The sequence below is a fragment of the Monodelphis domestica genome, chromosome 1 (assembly GCF_027887165.1).
Source record: "Monodelphis domestica isolate mMonDom1 chromosome 1, mMonDom1.pri, whole genome shotgun sequence".
In the NCBI taxonomy this organism is placed as follows: domain Eukaryota; kingdom Metazoa; phylum Chordata; class Mammalia; order Didelphimorphia; family Didelphidae; genus Monodelphis; species Monodelphis domestica.
This window is the reverse complement of record NC_077227.1, coordinates 482,336,155-482,358,561: the sequence shown is the minus strand read 5'-3', so window position 1 is coordinate 482,358,561 and position 22,407 is coordinate 482,336,155. Positions and strand designations below refer to the sequence as shown.

At 40.4% G+C, this 22,407-nt stretch overlaps 1 protein-coding gene across 8 annotated transcripts in view; it reads right to left on the bottom strand.

The window, feature by feature from the left end:
• The window catches only part of NKAIN4 (sodium/potassium transporting ATPase interacting 4), a 172,008-nt gene that overhangs the window by 106,864 nt on the left and 42,737 nt on the right, over positions 1-22,407 (bottom strand). For 4 of the 8 annotated variants that reach the window (XM_007475572.2, XM_056812843.1, XM_056812845.1 and 1 more), the window contains exon 1: positions 17,850-18,201. The exons of 1 other annotated variant lie outside the window; for it this stretch is intronic. In XM_007475572.2, the coding sequence (XP_007475634.1) occupies positions 17,850-17,898 (49 nt within the window). In that variant the 5' untranslated portion in view covers positions 17,899-18,201. Of the gene's footprint in view, positions 1-17,849; positions 18,236-22,407 lie in introns of those variants that run through there. 3 more of the 8 variants (XM_007475571.3, XM_056812847.1, XM_007475570.2) reach the window with 3 other exon arrangements.

Genomic DNA, 22,407 nt, shown 5'->3' with positions numbered 1-22,407 from the left:
TGTGTCTAAATAAATACTTTTGTCATTCTGGTGAGGTCTATGGATTCTGTCTCAAAATAATATCTTTGATGCATAAAATAAAATATATAGGTTTACAAAGGAAACTAATTCTGCTGAAATACAGCTATCAAAATGATTTAAACAACAAACTCACTGACCCCAATTTAAGAACCCCTGGTCTAATAGATTTCCTGATTATTAGAAACTGTCTAGTTTAATCCCTGATTTTGAGATAAGGAAACATAGGTCCATAGTGGTAAAGTAATTTACTTGCCTAATGTCACAGAGCAGACAAGTGGTGGACCTTGAACTATAACCCAGTTGTAGGACTCTTAAGTACAGTTCCCTTTCTACCTTAGTGAAGAGCACTTTCATTTACCAGGACGAAGGAGATATATACCATATTTGAAATTTGCAGCACATAGGGTCTTTAGAGATTATATAGTCCAACTCCCTCACTAGAGAGATGAAGAAACTAAGACCCCTAGTGCATATGGGACCTGCTTATGGTCACACAGGTAGACAATAACTAAACTAGAGTTCTAATCCAGGTCCTCCTTCTCAGAATCCAATGCTTGATGTTTTAAACTGCTATACCAACATATTTAGGAAAAAGTACTGGGTATGGCTAACCTCAACACTTTATGATTACATGAACTGAGTGAGAGTGCAGGATAGGGAAGAAGCACATCCTACCCCTTCCTTAAATATTTCTTTTCAAAGCTATTTCCAGTGTCTTTTCTACTATATCCCAATGTGTTGCAACCAGGAAAGGCCTAATGCCAAAGGTAGGATTTGTGCTGAGTTATAAAGGAAGCAAGGAGGCAAAAGGGAGGAGGGAGATCATATTAGGCATGGAGGACAGCCAGTGAAAAGGCCCAGAGTTAGAAGTTAGAGTGTCCTCTGCAAGAATGGCACAAAGGTCAGTGGAGATATAAAGTGTGAGACCACTCGATGTCCGGAAAGGCATTCTTTCTGCAGGACACTGAGAGGCAGACAAAGTGACAAGTAAAATGTCTCTGATGGTTGATGTACAAGTTATTACTGCTGATGACCATTAAAAACTCTTGATACTGATGTGATCACAGCTTATAAAGGAACAGATAGAGCCATAAATGATGTCACTGCATTTTCTAAGGGAATAGGTATAATCATGTTCCCGGGACTGATGGTCTGAGAAAGAACAGTTTTCTCTTATTACAAAATTTACACTGTCCCAGACAGAAGGGCTCATAGAACAGAGAATTAGGTCTCAGGCTCTCCATATGTAAAATGAGGGATTTGGGCAAGATTTTAAGGATTCTTCCATCTCTAACACTCTTAATGCATGATTTCATCCTGGGAAGTTGCCCTTTTAGCCCCACCTATTGAATAGGGCTGGCTGCAAGTCTCCATCCACATATCCCAGGCCTCCTCATTTAATCATTGTGTCTGGAATCTGACCTACCATATAAGAGCAAGATCCTATGGAAAATGTGTCCCAGCATGACAGGTAGATATTCATTTTATTGCCTGCTGGGCTCCAGTCTGATCCTCCACTTTGGTGATAAGACCTGAGATCTCAGAATTGTGCAAGAGATAATTGCTAGGCTCTGCTCCCAATGGGCAGTGATAAACTACTAATCACCAAGAGACTACTCTCCCCCAGAGGAAGTACATACCAGAGGCAACTCTCTACAAGGCTCCACTCAATATTTTTTAAATTCTCTGGGGCTCAATAAACCTACTCTATACATCACATTTCCCTATTTCCTTTCTGCACAATGGAAAAGATTTCCTCTTAAGTTATCCCAATGGGACAATGGTGTCCAAAGGAGACAGCTCAGGTCATCATCTTACATTCCTCTGCATGATGGAGGTAATATAGTATAATGGCGTGAGCATTGCTCCAATGGCAGCAACCAATTGCTGACTGTTCTTGTGACCTCTGGCAAGACAGTTAATCTTGAGGGTTAGTTTCTTCACTTGTAAAATAGGGATAACAGCTTACGAAATTGGCATAGTGGCACTTCAAAGTATCATACAAATATAAAAGTGTAAGCTTTTTGCAAATGGGGATTTTTTCATTCTTGTATCCCAGAGGGACTGTCACTAATAAGTTTTTAATACTTATTGATTGATATTACAATAATAATAGATATACCAGAAGATAATCCTACTTTCTGTCCTTTCCCCAACAAGAAACTCATTTTTGGGGGGAGATTTTTTTTAAACCCTCACTTTCCATCTTGGAATCAATACTGTGTATTGGTTCGAAGGCAGAGGAGCAGTAAGGGTTAGGCAATGGGGGTTAAGTGACTTGCCCAGGGTCTCACAGCTGGGAAGTGTCTGAGGCCAGATTTGAACCTAGGACCTCTGGTCTCTAGACTTGGCTCTCAATCCACTGAGCCACCCAGCTGCCCCCAAGGAACTCATTTTTTAAAAAATCATTATCATTGTTTTCAATGTTCCAGAGCCTTTCTTCTAACAAATTTTTCTAAAAGAACAATTATTGAGTACCTACTGCATGCAAGGCTCTATGTTAGCACTTGGGATACTAAGAAAGGCAAAAAGCAGTCCCTATTCTTAAGGAGAATAGTCTTCTGAAAAAGCCAATAGTATAAACAAGAGTGTGTGGAGGCAAGGGTGGGGGGGAGTGGGCCCCTGTGTTTGAGCCTCAGTTTCCTCATCTGTCTAATTAAGAAATATTTATATCAGTACTGTTTACTTCACAGGATTATGGGAAGAAAGAACTTGTGCTATATACATGTAAATGCAAACTATCATTATTATTGCAGAAAAAAATAATAAACCAAGCTATTTTCAAGTCTATAGACTACTAGAGTAGTATCCAGTTGGATAAAATAATATCCCAATAATAAATCCTACTTATCGGGACATCAAAGTCCAACAAAAGCTATAATTAGACAACTTTATTAGCCCAAGCCTACTTGTAAATAATGCTGCATTTCTTTGAAAATAGTTTGCCATTCAGACCTGTCACTAAATTAGACAAGTCTTACTCTAATTAGTCTGAATGAATCAGGCTAGACTAAAATTTGCATGTAAATCACAGAATGCCTCTAACTCCTTGAAGGCAGTATCGTATTTGTCTTTGTATCCCCCACAGTGCCTAGCATAGAACTTTCCACACAGCAGGCATGCTCAATAAATATTTGCTGAATTGAACAGAATCCCCAGCTACCCTTCTTTCCCATGCTTCTAGTCCCAGTTGTTAGAAGACAGCTCAATAGTTGGACACACCCAATCTTTGCTCCAGCCCTGGGAAGATGTCTCTCAGGCTGGCTAGCTGGCTGAGCCTGAGACGTGCAGGGGGGTAGGGAAGACTATACTAACTCAGCCAGCCTTGGAAGTTACTGCAGATGGGACCTTTTCCATCCAGCACAGAGAGCATGATCTAAAGCCACAGAATAAAGGGGTTTTTTGGTTTGTTTGTTTTCAGCAACTTGAGGGATACTTCCCAGCTAGGGCAACTAGCTTTTAACTCAATGAAGGATTTAGGGGATGGAAAGTGCCAATCACAAGAACAGTCTAAGGTAGAAAGGGAAGAACAGGAAGTATTTATTTCTCCATCACAGAATAGTAAAATTTTCAAAGTGGGAAGGAACTTCTGAGGTCATCTAATCCAAAGTACCCCTGAACAAAATTTCCTCTAGAACATCCCTAACAAGTAGAAGGCTGGATAAATGTAAATGTAAATTATCACTATTACTACTAGAAATAAAAAAGCTACTTTCAATTCTTTAATTTTTTTTCTTTAAATGACTGTTAGTAGAATCCAACTGCATAAAATAATATCCTAATAATAAACCCTACTTATCTGGACATTATAGTCCCTCTGAACCTACAATTAACTTTATTGGCCCATACATGCTTGAAAATAAGGGGCAACCAGATAGCCCAGTGGATACAGTGCCAGGACTGACATGAGAAGGACCTGGGTTCAAATCTAACTTCAGATTACCTTCCTAGCTGTATGAACCTGGACAAGTCACATAACTCTAATTGTCTAGCCCTTACTACTCTTCTGCCTTAGAATAGACACTTAATATCAATTCTAAGATAGAAGGCAAAAGTTTAAAAAAAAATAAAAGAATACTTTATTTCTTTGAAAATAGTTTGTAATTCAGATCAGTCGTTAATTTAACAGGTTTTAATGAAGTTGTCAATCAAAGGGTAGAATTAAAGTCATGGTTCTTCCTTTTTTTTAAAGTTTTCCAACAGATGTTAAATTATCATAAGATCATAGATTTAGATTTGCCTGTCACCATAAGTGTGAGGGAACACACCACCACTTCTGACAACCCATTCTACTTTTAAGTAGCTCTAATTGCCATAAGGAACCTCAGAGGCCATCTAGTTGAACTCCCTTTCTACAAATGAAGAAACTGAGTAAGGTTAAGATCCTTTCCCAAGGTCACCCAGGTGGCCAGAGTCAGAGACAGAATCTGAAGCTAGATTATTGGTCTACAGGGCCAACTCCACTGTACCATTAGAAAGTTTAACCTTACACTAATGCCCAAGTCTGCCTTTCTTTAATTCCTACCCATAGCTCCAATTCTGTTCTCTGAGGCCAAGTAGAATAAGTCTATCAACATTTACTTGCTAGGAGCTAAGAGCAGCTGTGTATTTGGCTGCTGGCATAGCTTGGTCAAAAAAAAAAAAACTTAACGAAAACCTGGCACCAAAGCTCTCCGTGTGTGATTTCTATAAGCAGGTGACAGGCAAGCTGGCGCATTGATTCCCATATTATATTTTCATTAAGGGGTGGCAGATGGCATTTGGGGCCATAGCTCCCATATCACTTTACTAGGTAGCAGAGCAGGGAGGCTGATACATCAATCACAAATCTTTAATTCACCTAGAGAGCAGGTAAGAAGGGTGAGAGAAATTGGAGGGAGTGGGGGCAGAGTAGGCAGGGATTTCTAAAATATAACATCCACGTCAAGTCCTCATCCTCGTCTCATAATGAAATCTGGCACTTGGATCTCTTTACCCAGAAGCATGGCTATATCTGATGCTCTGGCTCTGAAGCAGCTGTCTGGATGTCCAGCAGCAGTCACCAGAGGAATGACCCCTATGCCCAAATACCAGCATAGCCAAAAGACTAACTCGCAAAGGCACTTTGGTTGTCAGATGTTTTCAAAGTTATTAGTCCCACGACAAACTAACTAATTAAAACCCACAAGCTGGAAGGGAGAATGAACAAGCAAACTTTTGGATTACAGCAATTTTAGCACATGACTAGGATACCAGGACCATTCAGATATCTCCATCTGACTGGTCACATACCTCACTAAAGAAATGGAGTTATAATTCCCCTGATGGAGGATGCTTCTGGAGATTAAGGAGCCTGGTACTGGGAGAAGCAGCATCCTAAAACAGAAAGTACCATCCTTATTCATAGTCTTCTCCAAGCCAAGGTTCACGGTTCATTAAATTGAAACAGATTTGTAGGTTTCTATGAAGAGGAGGTGGAGTGAAGAAAAACTGGGTTCAAATCCTTTCCCAGTTACCAGCTGTACAACCTCAGTTTCCCCATTTGTAAGATTAGGAGATTCTAATTCAATGGCCTCTAAGGTCAATTCCTGCTTTAGATCCATAATCTTATGATGATTTAACATCTATTAGAGATTTTTTTTTTAAATGGAAGAACTGTGACCTTCATTCTACCCTTTGACTGATACTAACACTGTTAAATATGATATTTGCATAGTGGAACAAAGGGTTGGCAGGGAGTGTCGGGTTCTAGTGTGTTAGAAAGGACTCAACCTGACTTGTTTTTAATAGAAACACAGATGCTAAAGCCCACTCTACTTGTCTCTGGGTGTGTTCTCCCAGGGTCACAGAATGAGATTTGGCTTCTCCCTGGTGCTCTGCCAGGTTCCCCAAGTAGCCAGTATTGATGGAAACCAAAGCATGCACAAGGGAGGCCTGGGAAAGGAGACTAAGGAGAGGGGGGAGTGTTAAAGCAAGCCAGGCTTTCTCTCAGCTTTGCATTATTTGAAGTTGGTTTGAAAGGGAAGCTGCTGCTTCAGAGGTCGATAGAAATGGAGAGTCCAAGAGCAAAATTTACAAAGTTGATGCTTTCTTGCCCCTATCTTGTTTGATATAGGAGCTAAGCAGACAAGTTTATGGCTATGATAAAGGCCAAGCAGAGGCATATATCACAGGTACACTAGAAAATAAGACAGCAATCTGATGACCAAGAGAGATTATGGCAGGAAGATCTAAGCTTGCAGGAGAGGTCAAAGTCATTTATTTTACCCATCTGGAAGATTATCAGCCAACATTGGCTTCTCACCCACTGCTTCAATGGCTGAACAAGGTTCAACAATAGCGTTAACATCAGGCAGTACATGATCCCTGAATGAAGGCCCAGATTAAATTAGAAACTGGGTAGAAATGACAAAGCCATTTCAGTCTGGGTTAGTGGGAAAGAAATGGATTTATAAAAGATATTGCACAAACCCCGAGTGAAATTGAGGTGGAGAATTCTTCTATTATATCTCATGATTGGGATAGGAAAAGCACTGGCCTGGGGCTCATGGCTCATTTAGAGCCTTACAATCTTGGGCAAACTGCTACCCCTCTCCAGGTCCCTGTTAATCTGTAAAAATCTGTAAGAAGAGGGGTTTCAATCAGAGAATCTCTAAAGTCTCTTTAACCTCTAAGATTCTATGGTTCTCTGCTCTAATTCTTCCAAACCCAGAGGCATAACCTTGTTTGAACCTTGGATCCCTGTAAGTGTTAAAAACTTTATATCTACCAGAAATATTTTAAATTACAAAAATACTACAGAGCTGTGCTTGCACAACTGGGTGCATATTTGTATATCCATGTGCATGCTTTGATGCTGTTCATTTTGGGGTTACTACAGATTCAAATTTGATAGACAGCATAGAGTCATTATCAGTCATGAAGCCCTGAATTCAAATCCCATTTCTGAAGCATATTGGCTATATGGCCCTAAGCAAGTCACTTAACCTCGTAGGGCCCCCAGACAATTTTCTAAGATTAAATTATAGAGTAGCTGCTTAACAAAAGTAAGTAAATAAAATTCTAGTCAATTTTGGTCCAAGTATTGATGCAGAATTCTTGAAAGTCATTTGCCATCTCAAGAATTTGGAGCATGAGTGGACATGGATCAAGTAATGTGATGTACCCTGCAGGGGCTGTAGCCTTGACAACACACAATGATGTACTCTGCAGGGGCTGTAGCCTTGACAACACACACACACACACCCCAAGCCTTATTCTCTTCCAAGTGGAGATGGGCCATATCTCATATTTCTTACTTGTTTCTTGTTCCATATTACCCAACAAAGCAGAAGCCTCAATAGTTATATAGATAGCATTATTTAACTGGCTTCCTGTTTCTTTTTCCCCCTAACCCAATCCATCCTGCATAGAATTTTCCTAAAAACACACTTTCATCATATCATCTCCCTGCTCCAATGGACTCCAATAGCTCCCAAATTACCTATAATTTAAAGTTCAGACACCTTAATTTGGTACTCAAAGTCCTTCATAATCTGCCACCAATCTAATATGTGCAATTGCTCCCCAGAATCAGAGTCATAATTTGCAATAATTTCATCTAGGGGAAGTGGCAGGGTCGGGTGTAGGGTAAAGATAGGAATATGAAGATTATTCTTCCTAGAGGAAAGGAAAGAAGCCCAAAGCAGGGGACAGAGGTGTGGCCCATGGGAAATAGAAGCATATTTTGGGACACCCTAACATTTATACTGACAAGTATAGCTACTGAAAAGAGAAAATATACTGCCACTACAGAGAAGAGCTGGTTGATGGAGGAAGCCCATTGTTGGTTGAGACCTTGATGCTGAGGATGGGTCAAGAAAGGGAGAAAGTATCCTTAGGAAGATGCTACTGACATCCTCTCAATTTTCTACCTTGCCGCAAAACCTCAGGTGTCCATCCTAGTTAAGTCTTTGCAGAACATGAGCAGTCTGTTTTAGCCAGTCTAGTTTTCTTTCTAATGTTCACTATACACCATGTTCAGCACCAATTTTGGTTTTTTTTTTGTTCACACCCCCCCCCCCCTTTTTTGAATGTTCTCATCTCCACCTACCACAGGATTTGGAGAGAAGGTACAATTCCTCTTTCCTTCTTGAATACTACCCTAAAACCCTACTTCTGCTTAGACTTCAGACCTAATAGGCAGTACTGAATGGGGGTAATTTTCCAGGCCTATGTGTAATGCTTTGCCTCTCAAGGCTAGGAATAATGTGACTGAGTAATTGGATGACTAGAATTGTTTAGGGTGTGTATCCTTGCATCCTTTTTGTTTGTTTGTTTGCTGAAAATTATTTAAAACAAAACAAAAAACACTACAGATTTAGATTTAGCTCTCTTATGACTATGGGTGTATTCATTGATACATAAAGCTAGGCAAATGTGAGTCCCCCAGTAGTTCTTGAGCAGTCAGGAATATAGTGTCCATCCTGGAGTCAAGAAGAGTCATCTACCAGAGTTAAAATCTTATTTCAGACACTACATTTGTGACCATGGGCAAATCACCTAAAACTATTGGCCTCAGTTCCAAAACTGAAAATAAACTGGAGAAGGAAATGGCAAGTCACTCCCATATCCTTGCCAAGAAAATCCAAAATGGGGTCACAAAAAGCAGATCCGACTGAGAATGACTGAACAACAAGAGTAGCTCTTACTACTTCTTGCTGTGGCACATACACAGGTAGTTCCTGTTTCCTGAGCTATCCGAGATTGTCTCAAGGATCAGACAACCTGGGATAATTCTGTCTTTGGTACAGAGCTATGGGCAAACTAGACAGTCAGCAGGTATAATAAGTTGGATGCTGGAATATTACCCTGATAAATAAAGCAAGTCACTCCAACTAGACAAATTTGGGAGAAAAACTACCTGGACAGATCTAAATCTTCAATCTATCCCAATCAAATTCATAAGACAACTGTTTTTCTCTTTTTCTTTTACCTAAGCTAATTCATTGGGTGCTGGTGGCAGAGGAATCTCTTAATTCATGATAAACCTGATGCTCACATTTTCATCTTTTATGTATTCTACCAATATCTTCTAACTAATATCCTTTTTGATACAACAGAATAATCTAAGACAGATTGCATTAGGGACTACTAATGCCCATTTGCACTGCCAAACACTGTAAAGAATATGCATGAGGGCAAGTGGGCTTCACTATAGACAATGGGTATGTACTTGATAAAAGATACATGCAAATTTAATTTCATAAATTAGACAAAATGTTATATATACTAAGGAAATTCACTATTAGGCATAGGCACTGTAAGCAATGGAGAGTGTACTGGGCTTGGATCATAGATTTCTAGCTCGTCCAGGGACCTCAGGAATTATCCAGCCCAGTCTCTTCATTTTACAAATGAGGAAACCAGAACCCCAAAAGAAGATGTCTTGCTTAAAGTTACATTGGTAGTAGGATATTTTCGACTCAAAATCCAGCCACATTATCTGCACCCTGGCTCTGAGGCTTATTAGTTAAGTGACCTGAGGTAAGTCCTTTGACTTCTCTGCTTCTTAGATTCTTCACCTACAAAATACCCTATAACATAATAGCAGTTATGCCATGGGGTTATTGTGACAAAAATGCAGTAGAAATTTGTTATTAACACCTTGATCAACTATAGCAAAATGATTTGTAAATCAAATATTTTTGAGATCAGAATAATTATTTCTCACATATTATAGGCAGATTACATGCATATTTCTCTGCATTACAGGCAGATTTTCACATTTTTTAATTCTCTTACAGGAAGGCCCACCTATGCTAGAACAGGATGGCTCAGGTCTGTTTAAAGGAATATCAAGATTAGTTTGCATTCTAGAATATCCTTAAATCGAATGCTGTTTTTTCTCAAGAGAGTCTAAAGATTATATAACAGGATTTGTTGGAACAAGCTGATATAACAAACATCAAATGAAATAATATTTGTAACGTGCTTAGCACAATACCTAGCTTACAGGAAGGGCTTATTCTAACTATCCATCTATCTATCCTTCCCTCCAAAACAGCAGTTTCTGGGGCAAGATCTACACCCTGTATCAGTGACAATGACACAAAATCTTGAGACCTCCCTGCTGTTTCTGCTCCTTCCAGTTCTTTAGAGGAAAGGTACTTTTTAAATTAACAATAAGTTATAATTTATATAGTGCTTTAAAGCAGCTGGGTGGTACAGTGGGTAGTCTTAGGTCTGGAGTCAGGAAGAATCTTCCTGAGTTCAAATCCAGCCTCAGACACTTACTAGTTGTGTGACCCTGGACAAGTAGCTTAACCTTTGTTTGCCTCAGTTTCTTCATCTGTAAAATGAACTGGAGAAGAAAATGTCAAATCACCACACCATCTTTGCCATAAAACCCCAAATGGAGTTATAAAGAGTTGAACACAAATGAAAAAAAATGACAGAACAACAAAAACGTTTGACAAGTGCTTTACACATGTTATCTCATTTGATCCTCACAACACTGGGAGGGGTGAGTGCTATCATTATCCCACATAAACCTGCCTAGGGTCACATTGCTAGGATCAGAGTCAGGAGTTGAACTCAGGTCTTCCTTATTCCTAGTGTAGTTTAACATAGTCATAATCTTATTGTTTTGCTAGTTTTAAAAGGCAGTTAGGTGGCAGGCATAGTGGATAAATCACTGGGCCTTGGAGTCAGAAAGACCTGAGTTCAAATTTGGCCTCAGATACTAGCTATGTGACCCTGGGCAAGTCATCTTACCTCTGTCTGCCTCAGTTTCCTCATCTATAAAATGGAGGTCATACTAGTTCCTACCTCCCAGGGTCATGGGAGGATCAAATGAGGTAATATTTGGAAGACAATGAGAAAAGTGCCTGGCCTATATAGTAGGTGCTAAATAAACATTTCCTTACTTCCAAGCCAAAGCAGTGCCTGACCTATTATAATCCTATTGCTTTCTGGAATCCAATTGTAAATCTACCAGCTACCTCCCTTTGCGCCCTCCCCCCCCCAAACATGTCCAGGTCCAGCTGAGCTAATAGAAATGACAACCAGAGAAGTGTCAGTCCAGTAGTAGCAGAAGAGTGGTCAGCACCACATTCCATCATGCCCAAGGTCAGCTACTCATATCCTCTCTCCAAAGCACATTTCACTGTCTTACCTTTGATGAAGTAGAGGAGGGGGCTTTGAAAGCCTTTGCTAAGTGTCCCCCTCCTCCTCCATTAGCAAATCCATTATTTGTGAGAAGCAGGAAAATTCTGTTACAATAGTCATAAACAGCATTATTGTTAATAATGATCATAATCATAATAGCAAAATGAGATCTTGGCAGCCAACTGGATCCCAGTTGGGGGCAGGGGATAGGGGCTGGTGATGAAAGAAGATGAATTCATGTGGGAAATCCGCTGGAATCACTGTATTCCCATCCCCCCATCCGGGCTGCTTTTAAGAAGCTCTCCCTGCTGAATATATGTATTGTTAAGTAGCACTCTCTAGCTGTTTCAGTCCAAAAAGAAAGCTTATTTTCTATTGCGAGCTTTAATGCCAAATAACTGATCCATGCATATATATAAGGGCTCTCTCTCCCCTTGGGGAATCATACATTTAGAAGCCACCTCATTAGGGCTTTCCATTATGGGTTCTAGATAAATAATAAACATGAATGGAGCCTGAGTTTATTGTTAAAAAGAGACTAAGATCATTTGGGTTAAATGAGCAAGTCCAGGTTTTGAAAGAGGTAAGTAACAAATGCGTGTGGAGGCAGTGGGGAAGAGCAAGCATTTTTCCAGTATCTGAGAACACTGGAGTTGGAAGGGAATTCAATCATTCAAGTCGAATAAATCAATATGCAAATATTAATAAGTGCCTACTATGCGCAAGGCACTGGGAATACAAAGGAAAAAGAGAAGGCCCCTTCCTTCAAGGAGCTCACCGCCCTCTCAGGGGAGGCCACATGTACAAGGCATAGAAAAAATAGGCATACGAAAGGTGTATAATCTACAACAAGGTAATTATTGGGAATTGTGGGGAGAGGAGGAGGTTAGCAAAACTGTAGGAATCAGTAAAAGCCTTCTATAGAAGGCAACCCTTGAGTTAACTATTGAGGACAGCTAGGGCTTCTAAGGGACAGAGGGGAGGAGGGCCAGGCGGTACAGAGGCATGAATGTGAGGAATGGTTAGGCCAGTCCTAACTCTCCACCCCACCCACAAAGAGACCCAAGCAGTGGTGGAAACAAAGACTCACAGAGTCAGGGAGAATACACTAGGAAGTCACATGAACACATTATGGAGTTAATAAGAACCCGGTATGGAAAGGAGCATTGGTATGGCGAAGATGAAGGTTTGTGCTGCCACTGGCCTTGCCATGGACCAGCATGGACCCTGAGTTCTCTCCTTGCTCTGCCACAATGAAAGCCCAGACTCTAGTGCTTTTCCCAACACTCATCTCAAAAGGGATGAATTTATTTACTTTTAATTAAAACCCTTTCCTTAAATCAGAATCCATACTAAGTTTCTGTTCCAAAGTAAAGACAGTAAAGGGCTAGGTAATGGGGGTGAAATGACTTGCCCAGGGTCATACAGCTTGGAAGTGTCTGAGGCCATATTTGAACCCAATACCTACTGTCTCCAGATCTGACTCTCTATCCATTGAGTCACCTAGCTACCCTAGGATAAGTTTATTTAGCACTTAATTATGGAGAAGTGAGATGAGTTACTCAAAATCACCCAAGTACTAAATGGAAAAACCAAGATTCAAAGCCTCTTCTGTGCTCCCTGAGAACTATGTTGACCAGACCTTTCTCCTTTGGACACTGATGATAAAAAGCATGTATTGAAAGGCCATACAAATTTCCAAGATCAACATGGATCAGCATGGAATCAACAACATATACTAATTAAGGGCCTGAATATTCAATCTCATGATTAATGTGCTTTCATGTTGGAAGGGCCAATAGGGAAACTGAAGAAAATAAATTCTATACATACATATTAAAGAGGGCTGACCATCAAGTACCTTTTCTCAAAATGGTCATCTACCAAAGGTTAATCAAATTGAAATAATTAGCTTCTATCAGGTTTTAGGGACACTGGTTAGCTGCACCCCAATAGTCATTATTTAAAATCTACTTTTATTATATTGGGTCATCACCAGCTGTCCTAAGATTTGTTTTGCCACTGAATTTCAATGACTGTAGAGGGGAGAATGAGGTTGAAGATTCATGAGCAAGTTAATACATCACCCCATGATTCCTCTTTGAAATGAAGAATGAAGGATGAACAACTATTATTAGGATGATGAAGGAAATCTTCAGCTAAAGGAAATTCAAAGAAAACTAAAGGGGACCAAGCATAAAACTGTCTACATTAGGAATATCTGAATATAGCAAATTTAGGGAAGGTTAACAAACCTGACATCTTGTTACCTACTTCTACCCCAAAACTACTTCAACCCAACCCTTGATCCTGCTTCTCAGTAGCCCTTTAGATTTTATTGTGGTCCAGGTTTTGACCCTGCTTCTGCTCTAAATATAACTTATTGTCTCTGACAACTCTGTAACTTATATTCCTAGTGTCCACACGAAAACTCAGCCCCTACGCCTTAGTGGAGACCTTCTCAAAACTGATCCCTCTTCCAGTTCCCAAATGAAGAAAATGTCTAGCTTTTAGAATAGATAAGGCTAAAGCCAGGTACATGATACAACTTCTCATTTAATGATGGAAATAACAGTGAAAGCTCTGACAGCTGAGAGCCCACTGCTGCAATAAGTTCTATTAACAGTTTTTTATTAAAATGCTTACAAATTTACACGCCGATTTTTCTTCACTTTGTCACTTTCTGTTGGGCTTTTTTACTTGGTACAAGTAACAAATGAAAAGACTAAAAGTTTAAAAAAGAACTCCAAGGCTCCCAAGCAAGACAATTCAGAAGGGAGATACTCCAAGTTTAGAGCTAATGTTACTGGTAAAAAGAGCCACTGTGGGGGGTTGGTAGGGGTCTGGGAGAGAGGCTGGAAGTCTTTATTCTTGATGCCAAAACACTCAATGGATTGCGACAAGATAATAAGAATTGCTAACGCATATGAGGCAATGAAACTCCTAACAGAAAGAGGCATTGTAATCCCCAAAGGTGCTGGCAACTGCTTATGCAAAGGACACATGATTTTCTTCCAGATTTTAAGTCCCTAGAACCCAGACCAGGAATGAAATTTTTAAATCTTCTCTACTATGTTTCTTACCTCATCACTGTAATGAAGTAAGAATCCTGGGAAATTTCTAAGTCCATAGCATCCAGCCTGGCTTCAGAATGGGCAAAGTTCACCCTATTCTTTGGGGAGGAGGCTCCCAAGAAGAAATGCTTGGAGGTCTTTGTCTTGTATCTTGGTAACCAGAAAACTCTCACGGTTGTCAAGTAAACTCCTCTCCTTTTTATCCCCCTCCCTTCGCCACATCAAATCCCAGTGACCTGAGAGCAGTGGTCGGTGTTGAGCCCTCTTCCCCCTCTTCCCAAAGCAGGATGATGAACTGGTGAATTTAACCGACAGACAGCAATTATCTGTTAGAACAATAGCCCATTCAAAGGCAGCCCTGATACATTTTCAGGGCTCGGACTGCCTAGCCAGAAAACAACTCAGCCATAGCCAGGATCCCAAGGCCCCAGCCCATTGTCATGGGCAGGTAACACAGGAGAGAGTCTAAGGGAACAGAATCTGAGGTCACAACCTATTACCAATTCAGTGTATTACAAGTCACACCCTCAGTTACTTTGAATTGTTTCTTCTCAACTCATTATTGAAAATTTTCTGAAATTATTAATGCCAGTAACTGACAACTTAAAAAAATAGACATCCACAAATGAGTCAAATTCCTGAGGCCACATTTTTTAGTTCCTATTTTTGCTCAATTACTTATTGAATTGGGAGATAGATGACTCTCAAATCAGTAGCTCTAGTCTTCACTTGGACTACAATACCCCTGTCCTACTCTTCCAACTGCCTTCAAGGACATCTATATATTTACATCCAACTTGCACTGCAAATTCAACACACCTAGAATCAACACATTATTTCATATCCCCTTTCCTAACACCCAAAGCAATTTTTTTCCAGATTTCCCTTCTTCAGTTAATAACATCAACTTGGGTTGGAATCCCTAGCACCTAGCACACAGTAGAGACTTAATAAAAGCTTGTTCACAAACTGTTTAGAAACCAGAGACATCTCTGACTCCTCTATCTTTCTCACTCTCCCTTCCTCATAAATAAACATTCAGTTACTAAGTTCTCTGCCACTACCCTAGGTCAGGTCTTTATTCTATCATGTCCAAACTACTGAAACAAACACCCTTATCCTCCCACTCACCCATCACACCAGGCTATGAAGGGTGCCAGACCACCCTCCTTAAAGCTTTTTTTCCCCATTTTGCCTGCCAAATAAAATCCAAATTCCTTATCTTTGTATTCAAGACCCACCTAGATCTTCTCCCAAGATATCATGGGATTCCGAAGTAGAAGGAATCTTGGAGAGTTCTAGTTCAACCCCCTCATTTAAAAGATGAGAGACTTGCATCTAGTCACGAGGCCTACAGTCCAAAAGAAACTGAGCAATTTGCTCTTTCTAAACAATACCCTTCCTCCACACCCCACCTCCATACCTTGGCTCTGGCAATTACCTCCAACTGGAATGGTCTTCCCTACTGAAATCCTATCCATCCGTCAGTATCCTCTTAGATTACTACAGTTAAAAATAATCTTCCCTCTACTCTGCATTACATAAGTATTTAATTTGTACCACTTTGTGTGGCACTTAACCAAATTCTGCTTTGTATTAGAACTGTGTGTATGTGAAGGAATTGGTGGAAGGTAGAGGTTTACCCCCATCCTTACCAGGCTATTCTTTGAGAACAGAGATGTTGTCTTGTTCATCTTTGTATTCCATACAGCCCCCAGGACAGTGCTTTATACATAGTAGGCATTCAATAAATGCTTGGTAATAAAATTACAATTTGATGTCGGCATTAAATTGTTTTGAGACTTATAAAATCTGTTTTTAGAAGCTAACTGAGTCTGAGTGAAGTTCTCTTCCCTCCTTAGAGCTCAAAGCACCATTTCTCTTTTCCCTTTACCTGGCATTACTTGCCACTTCATGACCTCTCTTGTATTTAACTCTGAAACTTCTATTTAGTTTTCCATGTGCTTATATCCTAGTTTCCCCACTAGACTGTAAGCTTTGTGAAGGCAGAAACATTGTGTCTTACTCATCTTTGAATCCTCTAAGGAACTAGCATCTTCCATATAGACCATCTGTCAACTTTCATCATTTAATGCTTATTAAATGAATAATCGTTTAAAAGTTCACTCTCTCCTTTTCATAGTATTTAGAGCTGGAAGGGGGTTTAGGGATCTTCTTCAACTATTTTTTTTTTGACTCAATCCCACCACATTCCAAAAAAACAACTTTCAAGAAACAGAAGCTATGAATGAGATGGGCTGCTTTTGGGGGGTAAATCTTTCCTGTCTGAAGCTGGAAGAATAACAATGGCCCTAGCAGCAACCAAACGTCCAGGCAAAACCTGTAATAACAAAGAGAGGACATTTCCTTTTTAAGACTGGAGAAGCCCCAGTCTATTAGCAATTGATAAGCCAGGGAAACACCAGATACAAGCCAAGCCCTACAGAGGATCACAAAACAGGGAAACCTTTGTTTATCCCCGTCCTGGGCTGACAGACCAGCAGATAGAAGAGCAAGCCAGTTCAATTTTGGAAATTAGCATCCCTGAGGTTAAGCTATCAAACTCAGTTTCTTTTAAAAGACTTTACATTCACATGATCTCTCAGAAGACTTAAAAGGTGAACAAAAAGGTTTCATGAGGTAGTGGGAAAATAATCGTTAAGTCAGCCAATGTGTCCAAGTTACTTCGCTCCGATGATAGCTACTTTTAAAGTGGTACGTTTCTCCAGCACACCGGGGCACACAAATCCTGGGACGCAAAACAGGGATCCCTTTCGACACCACCCCTTCTGCTCTCTTAATTACACTCACACATTCGAGTACGCACTCTGACATCCAGAAAAAGGTAAGGAACTTTCACATAATCCCCACCTCTTTATTGGTTTGCCTCAGTTGTCTTTTAGTCAAGGGAACGTTGAGATTAAAGTCCACTTCCAGTTTTCTAAATCTGATTATGTCTAATAAAAGGTGACCCTCTCGATAATGAATTCGGACTCGTATATTTGTGTGTATGTATGTATGTATTGGTCTACTGTCAATATGCTTAGACGGTCCCTATCAATGATACACACCCCCTATTCACACTGAAGCCATAAGAAAACACAGAACTTGTTGAGCTATTTATGTTAACATAAAAACGGAAAAGTCCAAAGTTAGGAGGCCCTTGAACAATAGTGCCCCAATCTCACCGACACAAGTCTAAACCCCAAATTCCCTTGGAGCTGAAGGGCCCCTTCCTTCAGGATAGGCAGACAAACAGAACAGAGCTCCTACTTTCTGGGAGGAAAAGATGAGAGCATTTTTCTCTACACCCCAGCCCCGGCCACCAATCCGTTAAACAAAGGGGTTCCCCGTTTTTCTGTTTGGTTCGGTGGGGCTGAGCTTTTGTTCGTCTGGCGGAGTCCCCAGATACCGCTTTAACCTGACCACCACCTGTCCTTTGGCCCCCTCCCCTTTTTAGGCAGTTAGGTTATGGTACCACCCTGACTATGGAGCTGACTACTCCCTAGGGGTAGCGAAAGTTTGGACCGGAGAGCCCTCTCTAGAAGACTCTGGAAGCAGGGGGCCCTGACTCCCCTTCTCTGTCTAGCAAAGGTTCCGTCGTGGAGAGTGGACAAGGCTACTTACCAGCTGTAAAGTGCAGAGAGAAATGAGCGTGCAGCGGCCAGTGCAGCATCCCATGGTCCCGGTGCGCACAGGGCTGCTCGATTCGGCCCAAGTTCTGTTACTCTGCTACTACTGCTGTTGCTGGCCGCCAGCACCGACTCAGTGTGTTGGTCCCCGGACCATGCCCCCTTGCCTCCGGCTCCAAGTCGCCTTTCCCCGATAGCTTAGCCGGACTCACCAGCGCCCAGAGCCCCCGCCCCCTATCCGCCTCCCCAGCCAAGGCAGCAGCCAGATAACAGCTGCTCCGCCTATTCCCGCTGCTGGGGTGGGGGGTGGGGGGCGGAGAGCGGTCCCGCTACAGGGCTTCTCAGCCTGGGTGGGTGGGAGGGGAGTGAAAGGGTGGGAATGGAAGCCAGGGAAGGGACCTCTTCTTAAAGGGGCGATGCCTTGGAGCTGCTAAAGACACAGGAGCGCAGGAGTTTTGTCTGAGTGCTGTATTACAAGAAGTTATTGACTCGCAAATACTGTAGAGGCTTATTCACCCATTTTTTTCCTTTAAAAAAATCTTTTTTACTTTTATTCTTCAACAAAGTACTAATAGTCTATACTAAAATTTTCTATTATTATCCCAAGTTCTGCCCATCACCCCGTGGTCCCAATAAACTTCTGACAGTATAGTATAATAGGTCATCATTATTTAGAAGCTTCCCCACAGATGACCCCAGCACCTCTACTTCTCTTAGAGACTATATCACCACCTCACTCCAATACTCTGTTTCTAAACTATTGTGGGCTATACCCTAAATAAAGTAATAGGGAACATCATAGAATGAAAATAGATTGGCAATCCAGGGACATACCTACTAATCAGGATAAAACCAGAGGATCAATGTCATCCTTCAAAAAAGTATTTCAATGAAATCTAGAGGAAAAAACACTGGGATTTGAAATTCACAGATTTGTGTCAAACCCAGCTCTGCAACTTAATAATAGTTATAATGCTTAGGAAATACTCTCCAACAGAGATTTATGGAGTCTGTAGGAAGAGGAGAAATGCCATTAAAATGTAATGGTAGCAAAGCAAACATGTAGAGATCAGATGTGTCCAAGGCAATTCCCAACTCTTGAACATTAGGGCCTCAATATTTCTTTCTCCAGGAAGTCTTCACGGAGTTCACTATGGATTGAGATATCAAGTTGGTGATGGTGAATCACTGGGTTGCTTGATTGGGCAGGCTCCAGATAGAGTATGGAACTTTCATTCTCACTATGACTTCTAATCCTTTGACCCCTTAATTCTCTCCCAGGACATTTCCCTTGCACTAGTCACTCTCTTCTCTCCATCATGACTCCCAGGTGAACCACTTCAACTCTATTCTGTCTTCTTCCCTTCAATCACTTGCCCCTTTGAAAGGAAAGACTTTAAGACCAAGCAAGAGATAAAGAATATTACAAAATGTAAAATGAATAATTTTGATTGCATTAAATTAAAAAGTTTTGGTACAAACAAAACTAATGCAATAAAAAATTAGAAGGGAAGCAACAAATTGGGAAAAAAATATAACAAAAACTTCTGACAAAGGTCTAATTACTCAAATTTATAAGGAGCTAAATCAATTGTACAAAAAAAATCAAGTCATTCCCCAATTGATAAATGGCAAGGGACATGAATAGGTAATTTTCAGATAAAGAAATCAAAACTATCAATAAGCACATGAAAACATGCTCTAAGTCTCTTATAATTAGAGAAATGAACATCAAAACAACCCTGAGGTTTCACCTCACACCTAGAAGATTGGCTAATATGACAACAAAGAAAGTAATAAATGTTAGAGAGGATGTGGCAAAATTGGGACATTAATGCATTGCTGGTGGAATTTTGAATTGATCCAACCATTCTGGAAGGCAATTTGGAACTATGCTCAAAGGGCTTTAAAAGACTGCCTGCCCTTTGATCCAGCAATTTCACTGCTGGGTTTATACCCCAAAGAGATAATAAGGAAAAAAGACTTATACAAAAATATTTATAGCCACGCTCTTTGTGGTGGCAAAAAATTAAAAAAATGGGGGAATGAATGCCCTTCAATTGGGGAATGGCTGAACAAATTGTGGTATCTGTTGGTGATGGAATACTATTGTGCTAAAAGGAATAATGAACTGGAGGAATTCCATGTGAACTGGAACAACCTCCAGGGAAATGATGCAGAGTGAAAGCAGAACCAGCAGAACATTGTATACAGAGATGGATACACTGTGGCACAATCAAATGTAATGGACTTCTCTACCAGCAGCAGTTCAATGATCTAGGATAATTCTGAGGGACTTATGAGAAAGAACATTATCCACATCCAGAGAAAGAACTGTGGGAGTAGAAGCACAGAAGAAAAGCAACTACTTGATCACATGGTTCAATGGGGATATGTTTGGGGATGTAGACTCTAGATGATCACTCTATTGCAAATAATAATACAGAAATAGGTCTTGATCAATGACACATGAAAAACCCAGTGGAATAGCTCTTGGCTAGGGGAGGGGGGGTGAGAGGAGGGCAGGGAAAGAACATGAATCATGTAACCATGGAAAAATATTCTAAATCAATTAATTAAATAAGCAAACGCAATTTAAAAAATCACTTGCCCTATGCACAATCAAGCCTCAGACTCAGATCACTCCCACCCTTTATTGCTTTCACACCTACACACTGCTACTAAATGAAAGTAGAGAAAATCATGTAACTGTTCTGACTAGGTCCACTACAAATTTACATTGCAGAGCCTCAACTGGGCCTTCATTGCTGTCAGACAATGCTACTATGTCTTCCAATTCATCTCACTATCCTACTCTTTATAGAACTTTTCCAAACATTTTCATTTTTCCTCAAATCTCCCATGACTTCTTCTCCCACAGTTCTCTCTCAGTTGAGAATTTTGCCTAATATTTTACAGAAAAAAAAAAACCTGAAGCCATTCTAACTGAATTTTCTCTTTCCCCCTTTTCATCTTCATTCAGCTACCTTCTATCATTCTCTCCTCCTTCATCTTTGTCTCATATAATAAAGTGACAACTCTTTACTAACTAACTAACCCATTAATTTCTTCAAATGATCCCATGTTATCCCACCTCCTTCAACAAATTGCCACCTCTGTTATCCCTACTCTCTCATTTATTTTCAATCTCTCCCTCTCTACTGGCTTCTTCCCTACCATCTACAAACATATCCCTGTCTCCCCTATCCTGAAAAAACACTCACTTGATTCTTCCATCCCTCCTGACTATAGTCTGATATCTTTTCTCCCCCTTGTAACTAAACTTGAAAAGACATCTGCATTAGATAGCTTCAACATTTTCCTCTTTTTACTCTCCTCTTAATCCCTCACAGTCTGGCATCTAACCTTAAATCCCAGTGAAATTCCACTGCTCTCTAGTTACTGATGATTTCTGAGTTCTCAAATGGCCTTTTCTCAACCATTCTCCTTGACTTCTCTGCAGTCTTTGACCCAATGGATCATTTTCATCTGGAAACTCTTTTCTCTCTAGTTTTTGGGATATTACTGTCTCATTGTTTTCCTCCTTCCCATTTGACCTCTCCTTCTCCATCTCCTTTGATGGATCCTCTTTTTGATCATGCCTTCTAACCATAAGTGTCCCTCAGGACTCTGTCCTGGGCTCTGTTCTCTGCTCCCTCTATGCTACTTCACCAAAGTAATTGCCCTAAAACACAGTTCTGACCATGTCACTCCCTTACTCAGTAAACTCCAGTTGGGCCCTCTTGTCGTCAGGAGCATATATAAAATGCTTTATTTGGTATTCAAAGCCCTAAGGTATTACCCTACTCCTTCCTTTCCAGTCTTACACTTTACTTCTCAACACATTCTCTTCAATCCAATGACACTGACCTCCTGGCTGTTCTACAAACAAGACACTCCATCTCAGCTCTGAGCTCTATCTGTTCCCCATGCCTAAAATGCTCTCCCTCCTCAACTCTGACTACTGATCTCCCAAGCTTCCTTAAGTCCCAACTAAAATCCCACTTTCTAGAGGAATCCTTCCCTAATATCTCTTAATTCTAGTGTTTTCTCTCTCTGAATTATTTCCTATTTATCTTGTATATAGCTAGCTTTGTATATATTTGTTTGAATGTTGTCTTTCTCATTACACTATAAATTTGTTAAAAGCAGAGACTGTCTTTTGCCTTTCTTTGAACCCCCAGTGTTTAATACATAGTAAGTACTTAATAGATATTTATTGAATGAATGAATTAGTTGAATATAAGCTCCTTGAAAGCACTCATTTTATTTTGTATCCTCATCATCAGTACCTAGCACAAAAATGCTAGAATAACTGTTATTCAATTTAATTGAACTTATGAACATGCTACATTTGGAATTGAAGGAACTGGGCTTCAATTCTAAAGGCAGACCAAACTACTTTCCACATACAACTACATGAGACACAAAGTGGACACTCAATAAATGCTTGTTGAATTAACATTAAATTGACGGTAACCCTACTTAGGTAGGTGGGTTCCCAGAGTTACTAAATCCCATTGTACAAGAGGAAAGGTTAACAATTCCAAAGC